This window comes from Tursiops truncatus, chromosome 15 (genome assembly GCF_011762595.2).
Source record: "Tursiops truncatus isolate mTurTru1 chromosome 15, mTurTru1.mat.Y, whole genome shotgun sequence".
Classification (NCBI taxonomy): Eukaryota; Metazoa; Chordata; class Mammalia; order Artiodactyla; family Delphinidae; genus Tursiops; species Tursiops truncatus.
The window spans coordinates 19909400-19927611 of record NC_047048.1 but is presented as its reverse complement, the minus strand read 5'-3'; the positions used below and the strand labels follow the sequence as shown (position 1 = coordinate 19927611).

General features: G+C 48.5%; 1 protein-coding gene across 2 annotated transcripts in view; it reads left to right on the top strand.

Moving 5' to 3' along the window:
* PRKCB (protein kinase C beta) overlaps positions 1 to 18212 on the top strand; it is a 311539-nt gene that overhangs the window by 163117 nt on the left and 130210 nt on the right. For both annotated transcript variants that reach the window (XM_019922044.3, XM_019922043.2), the window contains exons 4-5: positions 2367 to 2478; positions 5212 to 5340. In XM_019922044.3, coding sequence (XP_019777603.1) covers positions 2367 to 2478; positions 5212 to 5340 — 241 coding nt within the window. The remainder of the gene's footprint in view (positions 1 to 2366; positions 2479 to 5211; positions 5341 to 18212) is intronic.

Below are 18212 nucleotides of genomic sequence, written 5' to 3'. Positions count from 1 at the left end.
TGAGAAGATGCAGGCCAGCAAAAGCCTTCAGGGATGGACAGAGTTTTAGGCAGAGGCTTACTGAGACAGAGTTTTCATGCAGCAAAATTCACTTTCTTTACATATAGTAAAATTCACTGCAGTTGATATATAGCACATTCCAGTCAGCCCGTAAAAGTTCCCACATGCTGTCCCTTTGTTGTCAATCCCCTTTCCACCCCCAATCCTTCTTAACCACTGATCTGTTTTCTGTCCCCATAGTTTTGCCTTTTCTAGGATGTCATTTAAGTGGAATCATATAGCGTGTAGCCTTTGATTTAAACAGAATCCAACAGCATGTGTTTGACAGCTTTATCTTACCCAAATTCTTCTGAGATTCATGAATGTTACCTGTATCAGTAGTTCATTCCTTCTTACTGCTGAGAAGTATTCCATTGTGTGGACGTACCACACTTTGTTTATCCGTTGAATGTTGAATACTTGGTTGGTTCCAGACTTTGGCTATTGTAAGTAAAGTAGCTATAAACTTGCAGGTTTTTCTGTGGATAGATGTATTCCTTTCACACCTAGGAGTGGGACTACTGGGTCATATATTATAAGGGTATGTTTATAAGAAACTGCCACACAGTTTTCCAAAGAGGTGCTACCACTTTGCATTCTCCCCAGCGTCGTAGGAGAGTTCCAATAGTGTTCTCCCCACATCAGCACTTGGTATCGTCAGTATCAATTTTCTAAAATTGTAGCCATTCTGGAAGATATAAGGATTATTTTTAAATTTGGTAAATAACAGTTTCCTAAGGAGAAATGCTCATCATTTTAATAGCACATAAAATAATTTCTACTTATTCTGTCCATTTATTTGCTCACTTGTTCATCTCCTGTCTCTATTAGAATATGTTTTTAAAAGGCACCTGCATCAATAAATAAATGTGAATGGATGAATGAATGAATGAGTGAATGAATTAGGAGATGGGTAGCATATAGCAAAGGCTAGAACATCAGATCAGCCCTGGGTTGGAACCTAGGGCCCACGATTTTAACTTTTCTCTTTCACAGAGAAGGCAGCTTTCAGGCTGGGATGGGAAAGAGAAGAAGGAACTTTTTGGTTAGAGTAGCTCTTGAAGGAGAAAGACATCATGCAGAGCCAGAGAGTCATGAAGGGCATGGCATATCTGGGAGTACGAGCAAGTCCTGTGTACTGAAAACACAGTGTGTGTTTGGGGGCATAGCTGGGATCACATGGGGGATCTAGTAATAATAATGCAAAAGCTTATACTCCTTACTGTGTGCCAGGCTGTTCTAAGATCTCTACATAGGTTAATTCATTTATTCTTCCCAGTGGTCATATAGCTTATATCATTCTTTCCATCATACGGACAAGGAAAATGAAGCACAAAGAAATTAAATAACTTGCCCCAAATTATGCATCAAAGAAGAGCCCAGGCAGTTTGGACCTTTAACTACTGCATTACATTGCCAGGTTAGGAAGGGCATGTTAGTTAGTTAAGGAATGGTGTAAGCTGCTGTAACAAATAGCCCCCCAATATAGTGACTTGAACAAGACAGAAGGTAGGTTTTCTCTCAGATGTCTGTCCAGAAGTACAAAGTCCAGGGCTAGTGGGTCCAAGTTTGGGTCCAAGGCGGTCACTTCCACTTCTCACCATCTTCCAGACAATGGGAAGGGAAAAAGGGGCCCTGGAGGCTGCACACCTTCCTTTTAAAGGAATGACTGAAACACGTACATCCCATTGGCCAGAACTCAATCACATGGACACACCAAGCTGCAAGGGAGACTGGGAAATGTGGTCTATAGTTGGGCAGCCACGGTCTCTGCTAAGACTCAAGGGTTCTGTTATTGTAAGGAAGAATGGGTATTGGTGGAAAGCCAGTAGTCTCTGCCACAACCTGTAGACGATTCATTGGACTTTGAACTCTGTCCCGTAGATGATGAGGTCCTGTTGGGGAGGTTTCATGCCCAGACTTGGGTTTTAGATCATCCAGAAGTTGCTTGGCTGATAAAGGAGAGAAAAGTAGGAGCAAGGCGACCTGTTTACCTGATCTGTCTGGTGTTTTGTTTGCCATCTGTGGAGCCCGTGCTGCAGATAAGAGTCAGTAGGTTGGGTTCCCAGACGGAGGACTTGCAGGCACAGTGAGTGTGCTGGGGCAGGATGGGAGCCATCAGCTGTCTTAGGCATTCATTCATTCAGTGGTTACTTATCAAGCACCATGTTTGGGCACAGAGCTCCGGTGATGGTCCCAGCAAGTATGATGAATGCTGGGGGCCAAGTTCAGTTCTCTAGGAGTTCTCCAGTGATGCACAGTGCAGCGGGAAACGGGGGCATGCCACACTGATGCCAACCTCTTTTGTTTGTTTCTTTTGACCTTAGGACCCCCGGAGCAAACACAAGTTCAAGATCCACACGTACTCCAGCCCCACGTTTTGTGACCACTGTGGGTCGCTGCTGTATGGACTCATCCACCAGGGGATGAAATGTGACAGTAAGTACGTTTGCTCTCTGCAGCCTCTGCTGACTGGGCTGCTTCCTCATGGTCTACAAAACATTCTCCCAAGTCCTGGGTGGGCTGGGTACCACTTGTTTGTTGCTGAGTAACAATAACCATTTATAGAGCTCATGATTCTGCAAGGCTGTCCTTTAGGTCTGGGCTGGGCTTACTCATGCCTACGTGGTGGGTTAGCAGGTTGGTGAGGGGCTGTCTGGGCCTGGAGGGCCTCATCCACCTGTCCGCAAGGATGGCTGGCTGTCACCTGGGTGATGGGAATGACGGGGGTTGGGAGACCACATGTCTTCCGTCCTGAGCAGGCTAGCCTGGGCTTGCTCACACGGAGGTCCCAAGTGCTTTAAGAGGGCAAGTCCCACTGATCAAAGCAAGTCACATGGCAAGGTTCACAGTCTGTGTGGGAGGGGACAGTCCACAGGTGTGGACACAGGGAGGCGTGGTCAAATCGGGGCCATTCCTGCAGCCACACACACAGCTGTTGCCAGCACCGATATGCGGGGCTGATGCCTTTCTCTGCAGAGAGAAAATCTGCCTCCCTTTAGCACCTACAGTTTATGCTAGAAGGGGGGCGGGCATGTGATTCTCTGACCAGGCTGGGGTGGGAAGAGGCAGGAGGGGGCAGGACTTCTCTTTATTAAGTGAAGGACTGAATGGCCCGAGGGGTGGGGGAGCCAGCAGGCTTTGAGAGCTGCAGCTGCAAAGGGGACGGGGTGGAGATGGGGGGCTCAGTGCTGCTGGCTCCCAGAGGCCTGTTGACCCCCGCATATTGAGCAGTCATGAGGCCGGACTGTCCCTGTCACAGGGGTCCTGAGGCCCAGAGGACAGAGAGAGAAACTCTCAAGGGCAGAGAGTGACAGAGAGGAGTATGGGTGTGGATGGGGAGGAAGGGGGCAAGAGACAGAGAGAAACACACAATCACAGACAGGGACGGATTCAGGGGGCAAATGACACGTGCGCCCAGGTGTAGGGAGCGATGGGTGAGGCTACAGAGGGGCCCAGCTAGAGAGAGACTCAAGCAGGAGGGACAGACAGACGAACCAACAGACACAATGATTGGAAGTGACACAGAGAGAGATGCCCTCAGTCAGGCTCCTGCAGAGATACTGAGATGGAGAGAGAGCAGAGACAGGCAGAAACACACACATGGAGAGACACAGAAAGAGATGGAGACAAAGAGGTGTGACACAGGCCCAGAGCATGAAACAGACCTATTCACAGATGCAGCCGAGGCAGCGAGAGACACATGCTGAAGCAGAGGAGCAGAGACCAGGAAAGAGACGTACACCAATATGGGTACCGAGAGGCAGACAGAAACAAACAGGGCAAGAGCCACAGAGACACGCGTGGTGAATGGGGCTCCCAGGTAGACACGTAACAGAGGCGGGGAGAGAGCGGCGCAGCTGCCTTCTGCCTGTGGGACACTGATTCCTCTTAGCACACGTGGGGCCCCAGGTGGGCCTCAAGGACAGAGAGGGGTGGGTGGGAGGCAGCTTGGGCTGACGCAGAGCCCTGAACGTGGGCACTCAGGTTCCAGGGGGCTCTCCCTTCCTCCCCACCATCCTTTTCTCCCCACGATTCATTTCCAGTTTTGGAATCTGCCTGCTGCCTCCTGGAGCTTGGGAGGGCTGAGAAGGGGGTGTCCTGAGCACCCCCTGCCCCTGGGGATGCCGTCCCCCCAGTTCCCCAGGGAATCTCCTGAAATGCAGGCCCCATGGGGTGATCTAGACTCTCCTCCTGGCTTCTCGAACTGGAACGAGGGTCCCCTAGAGAACACTGGACTCCAGGCACACCTCCCTGGAGCAGCCGTGGGACTTAGGGGAAACCAGCCACCCACTGAAGGAAGCACAGATGTACTACAGGATTGTGGGAAGGGAGCCTGTATTTATCGTATCACGTAAGAGACATGAAGGTCCGATTCAGTTCGCAGACCTATTCCATTCGTCTTACCCTGCGTCTAATCCTTTTTCTTGCAGTTCGTTTCGGTGGATACTGTGCGGGCTTTGCTCAGGTCCCAAGATGATGCCCCTCCCAGGGGGTGGTTCCTGGCAGGTGCAAGGGTGCAGAGGCCTGGTCCTCTTGTATCCATTTGGGCAACTCTGAAGGGTCCCTGGAGGTCCAGAGCTCTCTTTACTGTCAGCCTCAGTGCATCCTCGTGGGCGAGCTCCTCCCTCCCAGGAGCCCTTGCGGTAAACCTGCTGGCTCACAGCTCCCATTCTCAGACTCTTTCCACGGAAACCAACCTATGGGCCGTCAATATTTAAAAATCGGGAGATGTCACATACAAGTCAGGATTCCTGCTTAATCTTGAAAAATGGGGCGATCTCAGCAATTTGGGGCATGCGCCCTGCATGGCTGCTCCCGAGTGGAGACACTGCGCTCCCTGGCCGGTCAGGTCCCGCCACACCCGCAGCTTCTCTCGCTGCGTTACCTGCTGCCCGTGCCACTGAGCTTGGTGCCTCTGGCTTCAGAGCCGTCGGGGATGCGCGAGGTGCCTCAGCCTTTCGGGAGGACGGACATGTTCCTCCTCCTTTGTCCATCAGGGCCTGGGGTGGGGGGCGGGGGCCGCGGGAGAGTTGGAGAAGCCCTTCTGATGAGACCCGGGCAGGGCGGGCACGGCTGGCTGGTCTCCGCCAGCTTCGGAGGGAAGGAGGGGAACAGGAGGGGTCCAGCCTGGACCAGCCTGAGCCGCGCACCCTCCCTCTGTCCCCGCAGCCTGCATGATGAACGTCCACAAGCGCTGCGTGATGAACGTCCCCAGCCTCTGCGGCACAGACCACACGGAGCGCCGCGGCCGCATCTACATCCAGGCCCACATCGAGAGGGAGGTCCTTATCGTTGTCGGTAGGTGGCGCTGGGCTCCCGCTCCGGTTCCGCTAGGTTCGGACCTGGCTGGACCGCTGAGTTAGGGGAGGGGAGGTTGGTGGAGGGATGGGCGGTGCAGGGGCGGGGCGAGAGGTGAGGTGACACACTGCCTTCCTCCCCTCTCCCCGCGCCGCCGGCCCCCATTACAGCCCATCTCCGCTGTAGGCATCCTTAGAGACTGCATCCCCAAAGGGTGAAGCTCTCAGCACCTCTGGTGCGCTGGAGCTTAGAGCTGGGACACCAGCAGTACATTACTTTTCTCGAAGACCTCAGAGGAGCCAGTAGAGCAGACAAAATGCTGAACGCCTTAATTTTATGGCACTGTGCGTCCCTGGGGGCTTTCCATGTATTTGAAGTATTTCTTTCTTAAGCCTGACGGCGGCCTCACTGGTCCCTGTTCTGTGATTCTCCCTATTTTTCGCACTTCTGAAATACTTCATAGTAATAAGAAAGAGGGATAATACCGCCTCTTATGAGAAGTGCAGCATGGTGTCTGTCCCTCCTAATGGAGCATTCACAACATGCTTGGCTCTGACATGAGCAGCTCAGACAAAATGGAAACCTGGCTGTGCTGGATGGGTAACTGCTCAGACATAAAGCTACGGTCAATGCGGCACTGAACTGGACCAGAATGGGACTAAAACTTTGTTTTTTTAAATTTATCTTATTTTATTATTTTATTTTTTATATATTTTTTGGCCACGCCGTGCGGCATGTGGGATCCTAGTTCCCTGACCAGGGACCAAACCCTCACCCCCTGCATTGGAAGCACGGACTCTCAATCCCTGGACCGCCAGGGAAGTCCCCAGAATGGGACTAGAACTTTGAAGGAATTCTCCCCCAGAGGCTTGTGTCAAACTTCTTAGAATTTACAATTTGTTAATTTAAACAAGGTTTTTTGACTTGATATCTTAGGAAATTGATCATAGAAGGGATTGATTTTGCAAAAATTGGTCTGAGGCCCTGGAATGGTTCAGCAGCTCTGAAGCACTGAGCCTACACCACATAAAAGTTGAAAGATAGCCCTGTAAAATGTAATCCCCGTTTTAAACTGAGGTTCATGACACCCAGTGGGCTCTTATGGAACGTGTATTCCGTTGAATTGTTTTTTCCTCTGAAAGGAAGGTAATGGCTGACATGACTTCTTCCCAGTGAAATGCTTGAGGGTCCCCCAAGGAGGAAAAGCCTCACGAAAAGCTGGTTTCCCCACTGTCTAAGCTTCCTGGGCTGGAGGGGCAAAAATGAGACCCTGCTGCCCTCTACTGTTATTCTCTAGGAACTACACTGGCTCAGATGTTGCTAGGGCCAGCCAGCCTTCAATGCACAGCGCTCAAAACCAAACCACAGCATAATGCTCTCAAGGTCCATCCATTGTTCCCACCACAAAAAAGAAATAATTATTTGAGGTGATAGAGGTGTTAGCTAATGCCAGGGATGTAATCATATTGTAATATACAAATGTATCAAATCAACACATCCGTACACCTTAAACTTACACAGTGTTATATGTCAATGATATTTCAATTAAATAGAAAAGACTTACATGTTATCTCTTTCAGTGCTCAAAACAGCATTGTGAAATATCTATTATACTTGTTTTATGAATGAAGATACTGAGGCTCAGAGAAGTTGTGCTTCTGAGAGCTCACACCATTTGTAGTCATCATCGTCATCCAGTCAGCTACATCAGAAGTAGCTAACATTTGAGTTTTTAAGTGTGTTCATCACTCTGCAAAGCACTTATGGCAATATCTTGTTTAAAAATTTTCAGTATCTCTAATGAGCTAAGTAGTAGTATTATTCTATCAGAAAACAGGCTTAGAGAGTCACACACGGCATCACCTAGGTCTGTTCACTATCGTGATATACTAGGTTACTTTTTGGTTTAGTTCCCTGCGCTAACTCTCCCCCCAATACCTTATTTATTCCCTCCGTGGTTTAGCTGCATTACCTCTTATGTGTGTTTCCTGGGCACTTTGTTTCACGTGGTACAATACAACGTCTCTTCCAATTTGAGGTCAAAGTCTTCCCCCTCAATCACAGATACACTGTCTTATATCTTGATCACAAGCTGACGATTTTCAGGCAATCCCAATGAGGGTGTGGTATATTTGCTTCCTAGAGCTACTGTAACAAAGTACCACAAACTGAGTGGCTTCAAACAACAGATATTTATTCAGTCACAGTTCTGGAGGCTGGAGTCTAGAAGTCTGAAATCAAAGTGCGGGCAAAGTGGTTCCTTCAGGAGGGCTCTGAGGGAGAGTCAGTTCCATGCCTCTCTCTTAGTTTCTGGTAGTTGCCGTCAGTCTTTGGGGCTCCTTGGCTTGTGGCTGCGTCCCTCCAATCTCTGCTTCCATCATCACATGGCGTTCTTCCCTGTGTGTCTCGGCATCCAAATTTCCTCTTCTTCTAAGGACTCCAGGCATTGGATCAGGGCCACCCTAATCTGGTATGACCTCATCTTGACTTGGTTACATCTGCAAAGACCTTATCTCCAAACAAGGTCCCATTCATATGTATTGGGATTAGGACTTGAACACCTCTTTTAGGGGATACAATTCAACCCATAGCAAGGGGAAGGAAGAAAAGTTAGGACTCCCTTAAAGTTAAGGACAGAATATCTGCATGTTCAGGGTTCTGCTAGCACTAACTGAATAGCTACCGATACACTAAGAGCACTTTGTGGTTTTCCAAGTGCTTTGGTACTGACTCATCCAATGGAGATAGTGATGTTGCCAACATACAGAAGGGGAAACTAAGACTCGGTGAGGTTGGACACCTTGCCTGATGTCTCGTGCAGAGCAGGATGAGCCCCTGGGCCTCCTGTCTGCAGGTCACTGTGCCCTGCTATTGCCTCCTCACCGTTCCAGGCACGGTCAGTACCTGGTGTGGGATCGTTGATTGACTGATGATAGAAGACCCTGATGCTTTGACTGCAGTCCTCTAAACACAGAGCTGAGATGGAGATTTTTGTTCAAGTGATTTACTGGGGCTGCTCATAAGATAAGGAGTGAGGATAGAGCAGGGAAGAGCTGAGTGAGAGTGTGGTCTCCATTGAAGACCAGCTATAGCTGGATCCCATGGAGTCCTGGACCACAGATTATAGCACAGGGTCAGTCCCTCCTCGAGGCAAGAGGGCTGTTCTGTTAGGGTCAGACACTGCTATGGGCTGAATTGTGTCCCCTTAAAATTCACATGTGGAAGCCCTTACCCAATGAAATGGTGTTTGGGGGTGGGGCCTTTGGGAGCTAATTAGAGTTAGATGAAGGTGGGGTTCTTATGATGGGCTTGGTGGCTTTATGGCCGCATGAGGGCACAGCAAGAAGGTGGCCACCTGCAAGCCAGGAAGAGGGCTCTCACCAGGAACCGAATTGGCCTGCACCTTGATATTGGACTTCCTGCCTCCAGAGCTGTGAGAAATAAACATCTGTTGTTTAAGTAACCCAGTCTGAGGTATTTTATTTCCGCAGCCTGGGCTGGCTAAGACGGTCAGTCTTTGCTCCAGGCTACTGGGATTGAAAGTGGGACGGTACCTCCCAGAATCCATGGCTTCTGTGAGACTGAGGGCAGCTATCTGGACATGGGGCAACTGTGAGCCATTAACAGCCAACACTCACGGTAGCCGGGAGCTGGGGGCCTTGGCCCGAGTGGAGGGGAGCTGGCAGGGTCTGGGTCTCCTGGGTATACTCTGATCTCCCAAGCATCCTTCTGGTTTCATTGTTGGGACTCCAGGCCCTCCTCCTTGATCTCAGCCAGACAGATCAGAGAGAAGAGAGCCCTTCCCAGCAGTGTGAGGCCAAACGTGACCTGTGGTGTTGAATCGCCCCACTTCATTCAGACCGTAGAGGCACGTCCAGTGTTGGTACTTGCCACATGCTCTTTGAAATCCCACCATCTCCAGAGGCACCAGGCTACCGGTGCTTCTGAAAGATCTGAAGGTTTCCTCATCTCTGGCTCATGAAATCCTGGCTTTATATCTGCTGTCAGGGGTCTTGCAGGTCAAACTCAGAAGGGAAATCCAATCAGTTCTCTTTCTTTAAAAAGCTCATCACAGGTTTCTCATTGCCCTTAGGACAGACTAACTGTGACATGGTAATCTCATTATCTATTCTCTGTCTCCTTGCTTTTCTTTAATCCTTCATCCCCTCCAGGCTGCCACCCACCATAGGACATCTGCATACTCTCTTCCTTCCATCTGGAGTGTTTGCCCTTTTGTCTTCTTTCAGCAGTTTACTCTTCCTCTTCCTGTAGATCTCAGCTCATTCTTACAATCAGGGAAGCTTCCCTGGACCTCCCTTTGTTGTGGACATTCATGGTATCCTGAACTTGAACTTGTGTCAGTTGTGGTTTTATGTTGGGTTGATGAGTGTCTGCATCTCCCTCTGGGCTTTAAGCTTGGTGAGGGCAGGGCTGTGTCTGTCTTGACTCACCACTGTATCCCAGCACCTAGTGTGATGACATCACTAAATATTTGTGGAATCAGTGGATATATGTGTGAAGGAGATGCCACTAGAGGATCCTGATGGATACCAGAACTCACAGATGGTCCCCAAATCAGTGCCTTCCACAGTGAGGAGCTAAAGTTCAGCAGATAATCCAATTCACACCATCATCCTTAAAGAAGGAGACCATGCAGAAAATTCCAAGGACCAGGTCCAAGGTCAACAGCAGGTATTACTGAGACTGGGACTCACCCTTTGGAGCCATAACTACCCTCATTCCCTGGATAATGTAGAAAAGACACAGAACAGTGGGACTTGTAGAATCACAGGAAATCATGTGGACATCATGATGCCCTGTGTTACCGTGGAGGGGAGGCAGTACAATCAGAAGCCCTGATCAAAGTTGTAAAATGCTCCTGGAGGTTATGAAGCCCATGTCCTTGTATATAAAATACCCCTTTTCAATTCAGTATCTCCCTATTAACATAGCAACTAATATCCCATTATTAACATTTCCATCTACATTGCAGCAGTCTGCAAATCCTTAACCATATCCATAGTTCTATCTCACAAAAACTGGGGCTGTTCTTAAAAATAGCAGAGGAGCAATGTTTTGAATGTTTCTCTTTGGGACACCCATTCAGTGTTCTTACAATGTATCATGTTGTACACAACCTTCTCAGACTGAAGCATCTCCCAGAAAGACTGAGGAACTCCCAATACTTTGTATTTAAATCCTTCCCAAGATCTGACATCCACACATCAAAAGAAGAGCACCAGAGGAACATAAATCCTTGACGGGCTATTGGGAAAGGCTGAGGATTGCATCCACCTGTACACCAGGTTCCAAAAGAAGTTTTAAAAGCATTCTTAGGAGAAAGGAAACTGATGTTGAAGGCTCAGAGAAGCCCCTCTTGTTATGTAAAGAACTGTTTCAAGGTAGAAAAGGTTCTGCCCATCACGGAGACCCTAACAAGGGGGGGAAGAGTTCAAGGAAACCAACGAGGGCCCTTCTACTTGGGTATCTTCCTTCCATGACCAATAGGGCAGGACAAGACCAGAAGAGCAGAGGGCAGGCCCAGGTATGGTGTACCTGAGGGATGAGGTGGGAGGTGGGGGTAGTTTGGTGTTTAGGCGTTTACAGTGTGAGAAAGGTGGCACGTTATAGGTAGGAAGGTGAGATGGGCTCCGTAAGCACAGATGTTCATTCATTCATTCATTCATTCATTCAGGAAAGGCCTGACTACCAGGTTGTATCCATTGACAAATGAGATCTCATCTTTGCCCTCGGGGAGCTCACAGCTTAGTGGGAGGGATAGACATAGATAATTATATTGCAATGTGGCAGATGGTGAGATGGTACCATGGGAACCCTCAGAGGGGCACCTGAAGCTTCCTGAAGGAAGCCATGGCAGAGTTGAGTCTGTAAGATGTATAGGTGTTATCTGGGTGGAGCAAGCTTTGTGTCAGGGTACATAAGAAAGTATCCGCTCTGTTTATTGAGTTCTTATTACACGCCAGGAGCTTTACACAGATCAACTCATTAATCTTCAGAACAACCCCCTGTCGTAGGTATTACTATCATCCCCATTTTACCTGTGAGGAAACTGAGGCACAGAGTTGGTTAACTAACTTTCCCAGAATTGCACAGTAAGTGGTGAGTCTCGTATCTAAGCCCAGGCAGTTCAGCTCGATGGCCCTCAGTCTCACCATGATGCTGCATTCCAGGCAGAGGGAAAATGGTGCACAAAAGCCTGGAGGCTGGAAAAATGGCAGGGGTTGAGGGAGGCTGTTAGCTGTTGAGTGTGACTTCCCTTCCCTACGTTCTAGTTATAAGCTCCTGTAGAATCTGTTCGCTCACTCTGCCAATCATTCACTTATTCATTCAACAACAGGTATTGAATTTCCATTGTTTGTCAGGCATGTTCTAGACCATTGGGATACAACAGGGGGCAAGACAAATCTCTTTTCCTGAACAAACATCACAACCTAGGGTCTTGGCAATTCCCTAGGACTCTTGGAATTTTTTCTCATCTTTCTTCCTTTTGTTTGCCATGGAGAATTTCCTTCTTGTCAGGTTACATTCACTGCCCTTCGAGTTTTTTTTCAGACACGCTCTGTCCATTTCCTCTTTAAAACCTCAGAGGTTTGGGAATTTGGGACACAGAGCCAGAGTGACCTGAAGGCTATTTCTGCTTTTTGGCCTGTCACAACCTTCCCCGAGCTATAGCTCTCTGATTTTTTTTTTTTTTAACATCTTTACTGGGGTATAATTGCTTAGCTCTCTGATTTAAGGGGAAAGGGAAGAAGGGAAGAAAAAGGAAATGTAATGAAGAAAAACCCAGACGGATGAATATCTCAAAATACTACCCAGCCATGCATCAGTTGCAGGGATATAAAATGACCACAAGCTATCCAGCAATCCCACTCCTGGGTGTATATCAGGACAAAACTATAATTCAAAAAGATAATCAACAATACTTCAATTAAAAAAAAAAAAAGACAAGCTAGGCCACTAGGGTCCACTAGGGGGCAGGCTTTGCATTCAAAGCCATTCCTCCCCCCAAAATCTTTTGTTTTTTTAAAATTTTTTTTATTGGAGTATAGTCGATTTACAATGTTTTGTTAGTTTCTGCTGTACAGCATAGTGAATCAGTTATGCATATACATATATCTGCTTTTTAAGATTCTTTTCTCATGTAGGTCATTACGGAGTATTCTCTGTGCTCTACTGTAGGTCCTTATCAGTTATCTATTTTATATATAAGAATCTCTTTCACGAGATGCCCAGATCTTGCAGAACAAAGTGAAACCACAACACCATCGCTGTCCGTAATGGAAGGTATCACAGCAACAGTTATCCCCTTCTCCCCCCCCGTTAAACAGGTGAGTCACGGGGGCTCAGAAAAAGGAATAACTTCTCAAGGCCACACATCCTGGAGTGGGGATAGGGCCCAGTTCTTGTGGATTTCCCACTCCTTTATTATACTACTGGTTAGTATTTTCCCCCCAACATTTTATTATGAAAAATGTCCAGCATACAGCAAAGTGGAAAGAATTTTGCAGTGAACAATCATTTATCTGCCACCTAGATCCTGCCATTAACATTTGCTTAATCACGTGTCCATCCATCTCGCTCTCCATCCATCAGTTTGTCTTATTTTTGACACATTTCAAAGTAGGTTGAAGACATCAATTCAGTTCCCCCGAAACACTTCAGCCTGCACATCATCAACAAGAATTCAAAACGTATTTACAATTTCTTTAAACTTGTGAGGTCAAATTTACATACCATGAAATGCACACATCTTCAGTGTACAATGGCTAAGTTTTGACAGGTGTATTACCCTATCTCCTATCATGTTAACCCTCTTTTTTTTTTTTTTTTTTTTTTTCCGTACGTGGGCCTCTCACTGTTGTGGCCTCTCCCGTTGCGGAGCACAGGCTCCGGACGCGCAGGCTCAGCGGCCATGGCTCACGGGCCCAGCCGCTCCGCGGCATGTGGGATCTTCCCGGACCAGGGCACGAACCCGTGTCCCCTGCATCGGCAGGTGGACTCTCAACCACTGCGCCACCAGGAGAGCCCAACCCTCTTTTTCTGATGTCACAGCTGCCGTTGAGGATCTGGTGAAAGCTGTGAACACCATTCTCAGAGCAATCCCCGTGTATGCCGACACGCATGCCCCGCACCTCTGCGGACTCTGGGAATTAGGGCGCCAGGGAACCTAAGATCTTTTAGATTATATTACGCTTGATAGTTGTTAAATTTGGGGGGGGGTGTAAATTGTAACGTAGTAAAATAGATTTGTTCAAACCACTTCATTGTGTACTCACTGGAGAGCACGTCCCCTTAACCTTAGCAAGGCACCCATGTTATTTTGCTTCTCTTTAGTGTTTTTGTAATGAAGTTGAGTTAAATCCTATCTCTACCTATGGAACTCTAACCATCTTTCTCAATGCATTATAGATAGTTGTCTGCACACCGCTGAGGCCAGGGCAAGAATCCCCTGCCCACCCTTCACGGGAAGCCTTTTGACTTGGGAGGTGGTAGTTGGTGTGTGGACACTGAAGGAGGTGGAGTTGACTTGAGAAGATGGAGGGAGCTAAAGTCTTTCTACCCAGTTTTCCTTTTCTTGTTCCCTGAGTGTTTAAGTCTTGTGAGAACTGTCAAGCCCAGACCGCTGTCTGAGGCACCCAAACCTCGAGATGTGCTGGGTACGCAGTCGTTGTTCCTAAATGCCTGTTGAATGGCACTGGTGGGGGCCCTGCCAGGACCTGCAGGGCTGTGACTTGTTACCGCCTTTGGGGGAAGTGGTCCGACAATATCTATTAAAAACTATATACATATACACACTTTGATTCTCAAATTTCCCTTTTGAGAATCTATCCTATTGAAATAAATCACTAGCATCAAAGGAAATAACATCCGGAATAAGCATGTTTATTGATGTTTTCTTTGCAGTGGCAAAGAATTGGAATCAGCCTAATTGGGCTAATATCCATTTTATGAGGTATTATGCAGTTGTTGAAAACAGTGAATCAAATTGGGTGTGGGGGCTTCTGTGTACCCTACGCAGGTACGTGGGGAGTTCCTTGCCTTTTGGGAGGTCTGAGGTCTTCTGCCAGCGTTCAGTAGGTGTTCTGTAGGAGTTGTTCCACGTGTAGATGTATTTCTGATGTATTTGTGGGGAGGAAGGTGATCTCCACGTCTTGAAGGTCTCTCTCTGTGTGCGCTTTAAAATCCCATACCCCTTGCTGGCGGACAATCTCAGTGAAACAGGATGCGCCTCGTCCACTAGATGGCAGGCTTTACCTGCTCTGCTTCTGCAGGGACGGCCACAGGTGGAGGCTGGGTGGTGTGTGCCTCCCAGCCCACCTTGGCCATGACATTTCGCCCATCGTGAAGCTTTGGTGTTAGCATCTCAGGGGCCAGAATCCCCTTTTGTCGACCGCCTGAACCTCCCCACGTCCCCTGAAATAGTCCTCACGCAGCACGGAGCCCCTGGCTCGTGGAAAATGACCAGAGCCCTTCTCTGCTGTGCCTTTGTCTCCTGCCGCAGGGGGAGAAGGCACACCTTGCTTTTCAGTCACTAGCTCCACCTGCTTTTCTCACTGACTTGAGGCAAGTCTGTACAGTGTAGTCCAATATACAGGCCAATATAGTCTGAGATCCCAGAGCTTGTGCAAGGGCTTTGGGGTCAGGCCTGGGTTCGAATCCTGCTTCCTCTACTTCTTCAGCAAACACTCGTCAGGTGTGTCCTGTGTGCCGGGCACCTTACCATCATGAACAAGACCGCGCCTGCTCTTGTGTCCTGTGTTCTTTCTTTCTTTCTTTTTTTTTTTTTTAACATCTTTATTGGAGTATAATTGCTTTACAATGGTGGGTTAGTTTCTGCTTTATAACAAAGTGAATCAGCTATACATATACATATATCATCGGCATATCTCCTCCCTCTTGCGTCTCCCTCCCTCCCTCCCTATCCCACCCCTCTGGGTGGTCACAAAGCACCGAGCTGATCTCCCTGAGCTATGCGGCTGCTTCCCACTAGCTATCTATTTTACGTTTGGTAGTGTCTATATGTCCATGCCTCTCTCTCACTTCATCCCAGTTTACCCTTCCCCCTCCCCATGTTCTCAAGTCCATTCTCTAGTAGGTCTGTGTCTTTATTCTTGTCCTGCCCCTAGGTTCTTCATGACCTTTTTTTTTTTTCTTAGATTACATGTATATGTGTTAGCATACGGTATTTGTTTTTCTCTTTCTGACTTACTTCACTCTGTATGACAGACTCTAGGTCCATCCACCTCACTACAAATAGCTCAATTTCATTTCTTTTTATGGCTGAGTAATATTCCATTGTATATATGTGCCACATCTTCTTCATCCATTCATCTGTTGATGGACACTTAGGTTGCTTCCATGTCCTGGCTATTGTAAATAGAGCTGCAATGAACATCTGTGTTCTTTCTGATGATGGGAGACGACCACTGAGCAAACAGAATCCTTTTTTATGTGATAAACGTTATGAAGGAAATAAAATAAGGCCGAGGGCTAGCACTTTCCTAGTGTTCTCATGTAATCCTATCAATAGCCCTGTGGGAGAGTTACTAATATCACATCCATTTTACAGGTGACAACACTGAGGCACAGAGAGGGAGGTTTATGACTTTCTCCAGTGCTACAGCTCCGAAGGGGTGGAGCTGGGACGTGAACCCATGTCGGTCCCAGAGCACGAGGCTCTTGAACACCACCTCTGTCCCTCCTTGGGGGTGGGGGTAACACCAGCAGCAGCTCCCTTTTCTGAAACACTTCCTGTGTTCCGGCCGTGCCGCGGACGCACAAGCACCACTTCCGCTGTTAGAGTGATTCTCCCCAGGCCACCGAGGAGGAAGTGGGTACAGGGCCCGGCTGCCCTGCGCTGATGGAGACGTTGCTTCCCAGGGCTCCGTTTTCCCAGTGCCCCCCGCTCGCCCATTTTTCTCCTCCAGGAGCGTTCGAGCCAGTATTTGCTGGGCTGCGAGGCTGAGATGATGCCAGTCCTTCAGGTCAGCCTGCCTGTTTGCAGAAAGCCTGGCTTCGTTGGCCACGACCTGCGCAAGAGGCTGGCTGAGTTCCTAGGTTGTGAGAGGTGGACCAATGGGGAAAGCCTTCTCTTCAGACCTCACTGTGGTAGGGCCAGGGGCTCTCCCTTTCTGCTTGGAAGGTAAGGAATACCTGGATGGCTCAGGAGGACAAGGTGAAGGTGGTGGAAGTAACCACCTCAGAGCCATGTGGCTGTGGGAATCCCACAGGCTGTGCGTACAAGCGTTTAGAACACCACCTGGGACAGGCTCGGGACGCCATACGTATTTGCCGCTAGTCTGGTCGGCGTGGTTTACCCAACCCTTTCCAAGTCCCCTGGCTGATTTTTGCTGGATTTGCCAAATTTGGAGTTTCCTGTTTAGTGAGCTTTTTATTTCCTCCCAAAGTGGCATGTTTTCAGGACATGGTTTCTTGGGTGAGAAGTCCAGCGTCTTGGAGACTGTAATGGGCAGGCAGAGAGAGGGGTCAGAGGCACCCCGGATAAATATCAGCTGTTGTTTTCTGTCTTGTTACTACCCTCCTGGGTACCATATGTCTTGGAAAACTTACAACATTTAAGCTGCCTCTTTGATGAGGAAGTGAGGCATTTGGCTCCCCTGAAATGGCCCGAGAGGGGGTACCTGCCCAGCTGAGGAGTTCAGAGGACCTGGTTGCTAAGCCTGCCACTTTAAGACACTGTTCCGCTTATATATGCAGCCAACATGTACTAAGCACTTACTGTGTGCCAGGTGCTTTAAGGGAAGCATCGCATGTCGTGCTCACCTCCAGCCTTTGAGGTTTCACCCCCATTGTTCAGGTGAAGACGCTGCAGCTTGGAGAGGTTAAGTAATTCATTGAAAGTTGCACAGTCATGAAGTGGCAGATCTACGGTTCACAGCCGGGCTGATTCCAGAGCCTGTGCGCCTAACCTCTACCCCATCCTGTCTCCCTGGGTGCTCAAGTTGGTGGAACTGAGGGCATCCAGAAGGTGAGAGGGAGAGGGATAGAATAGAGTTCATAGCAGTATCTTGAGAAAGCGTTTTCACTTAAAAATAAAAAGGTGTTCAGGTTACACAGGGAAACATCAAGATACAAGGTGGTTTGAGCTTCTGGGAGGAACAGGTCTTCATGGGAAAACCAGCTTCCCACCTGGATGGGTGCTGGGCCTTGCAAGCCTCCCGTATCATTCAGAGAATCAAAGTCACCACGCAGACAAAGGAACAAGGGATTTACTGGAGGAATTTGACCTTACACAGGTTTGGAGAAGCCGGGGATGGGAACGGTGTGCTGGGAGGTCAGAGGAGGAGCAGTGAGTGGTCCAGGCAGGCAGGGTGCCATTGGTTGGGAATCCAGTAAGCCAGACATGTCGGGCTACCAAAGGGTTTATTAATTAACCTCGTGAAGCTTCTGCTAGTGTCATCTCTTGGGTCACCCAGTACAGGTGTGCCGACAGCTTCTTACTCATTTGAAGCCCCAGAATCCTTCAGTTCCCAGGTGAAGCTGCCCCAACTCCCTCAGCCATTTGCTATCTAATCCCTAAGCCACAAACCACAGTTTCAAACACCACATGACAGAGCTGTGTGTCCCCTCACGAACATCAGCGGGTTCTAGAGAGAAGGGACTGTCTGTGGGTGTCCAGCCCTGGTGTGATTAGTGCAGGGGAATAGATTAGTGCAAGAGCTCCATAAAGGAGATGGTTGGAGGCATGGGCTCTGGATTGGCTGCTTTGCTTCTGAAAGATACACTCGCAGCTGATTTTAGTATCTCTAGGAATTGGCCAGCCTTGGGAAGGGCGGTCTTTCTGGGGTCAGCAAGGCCCCGGATGTCAAAGCATCAGAAACACAGAAAGT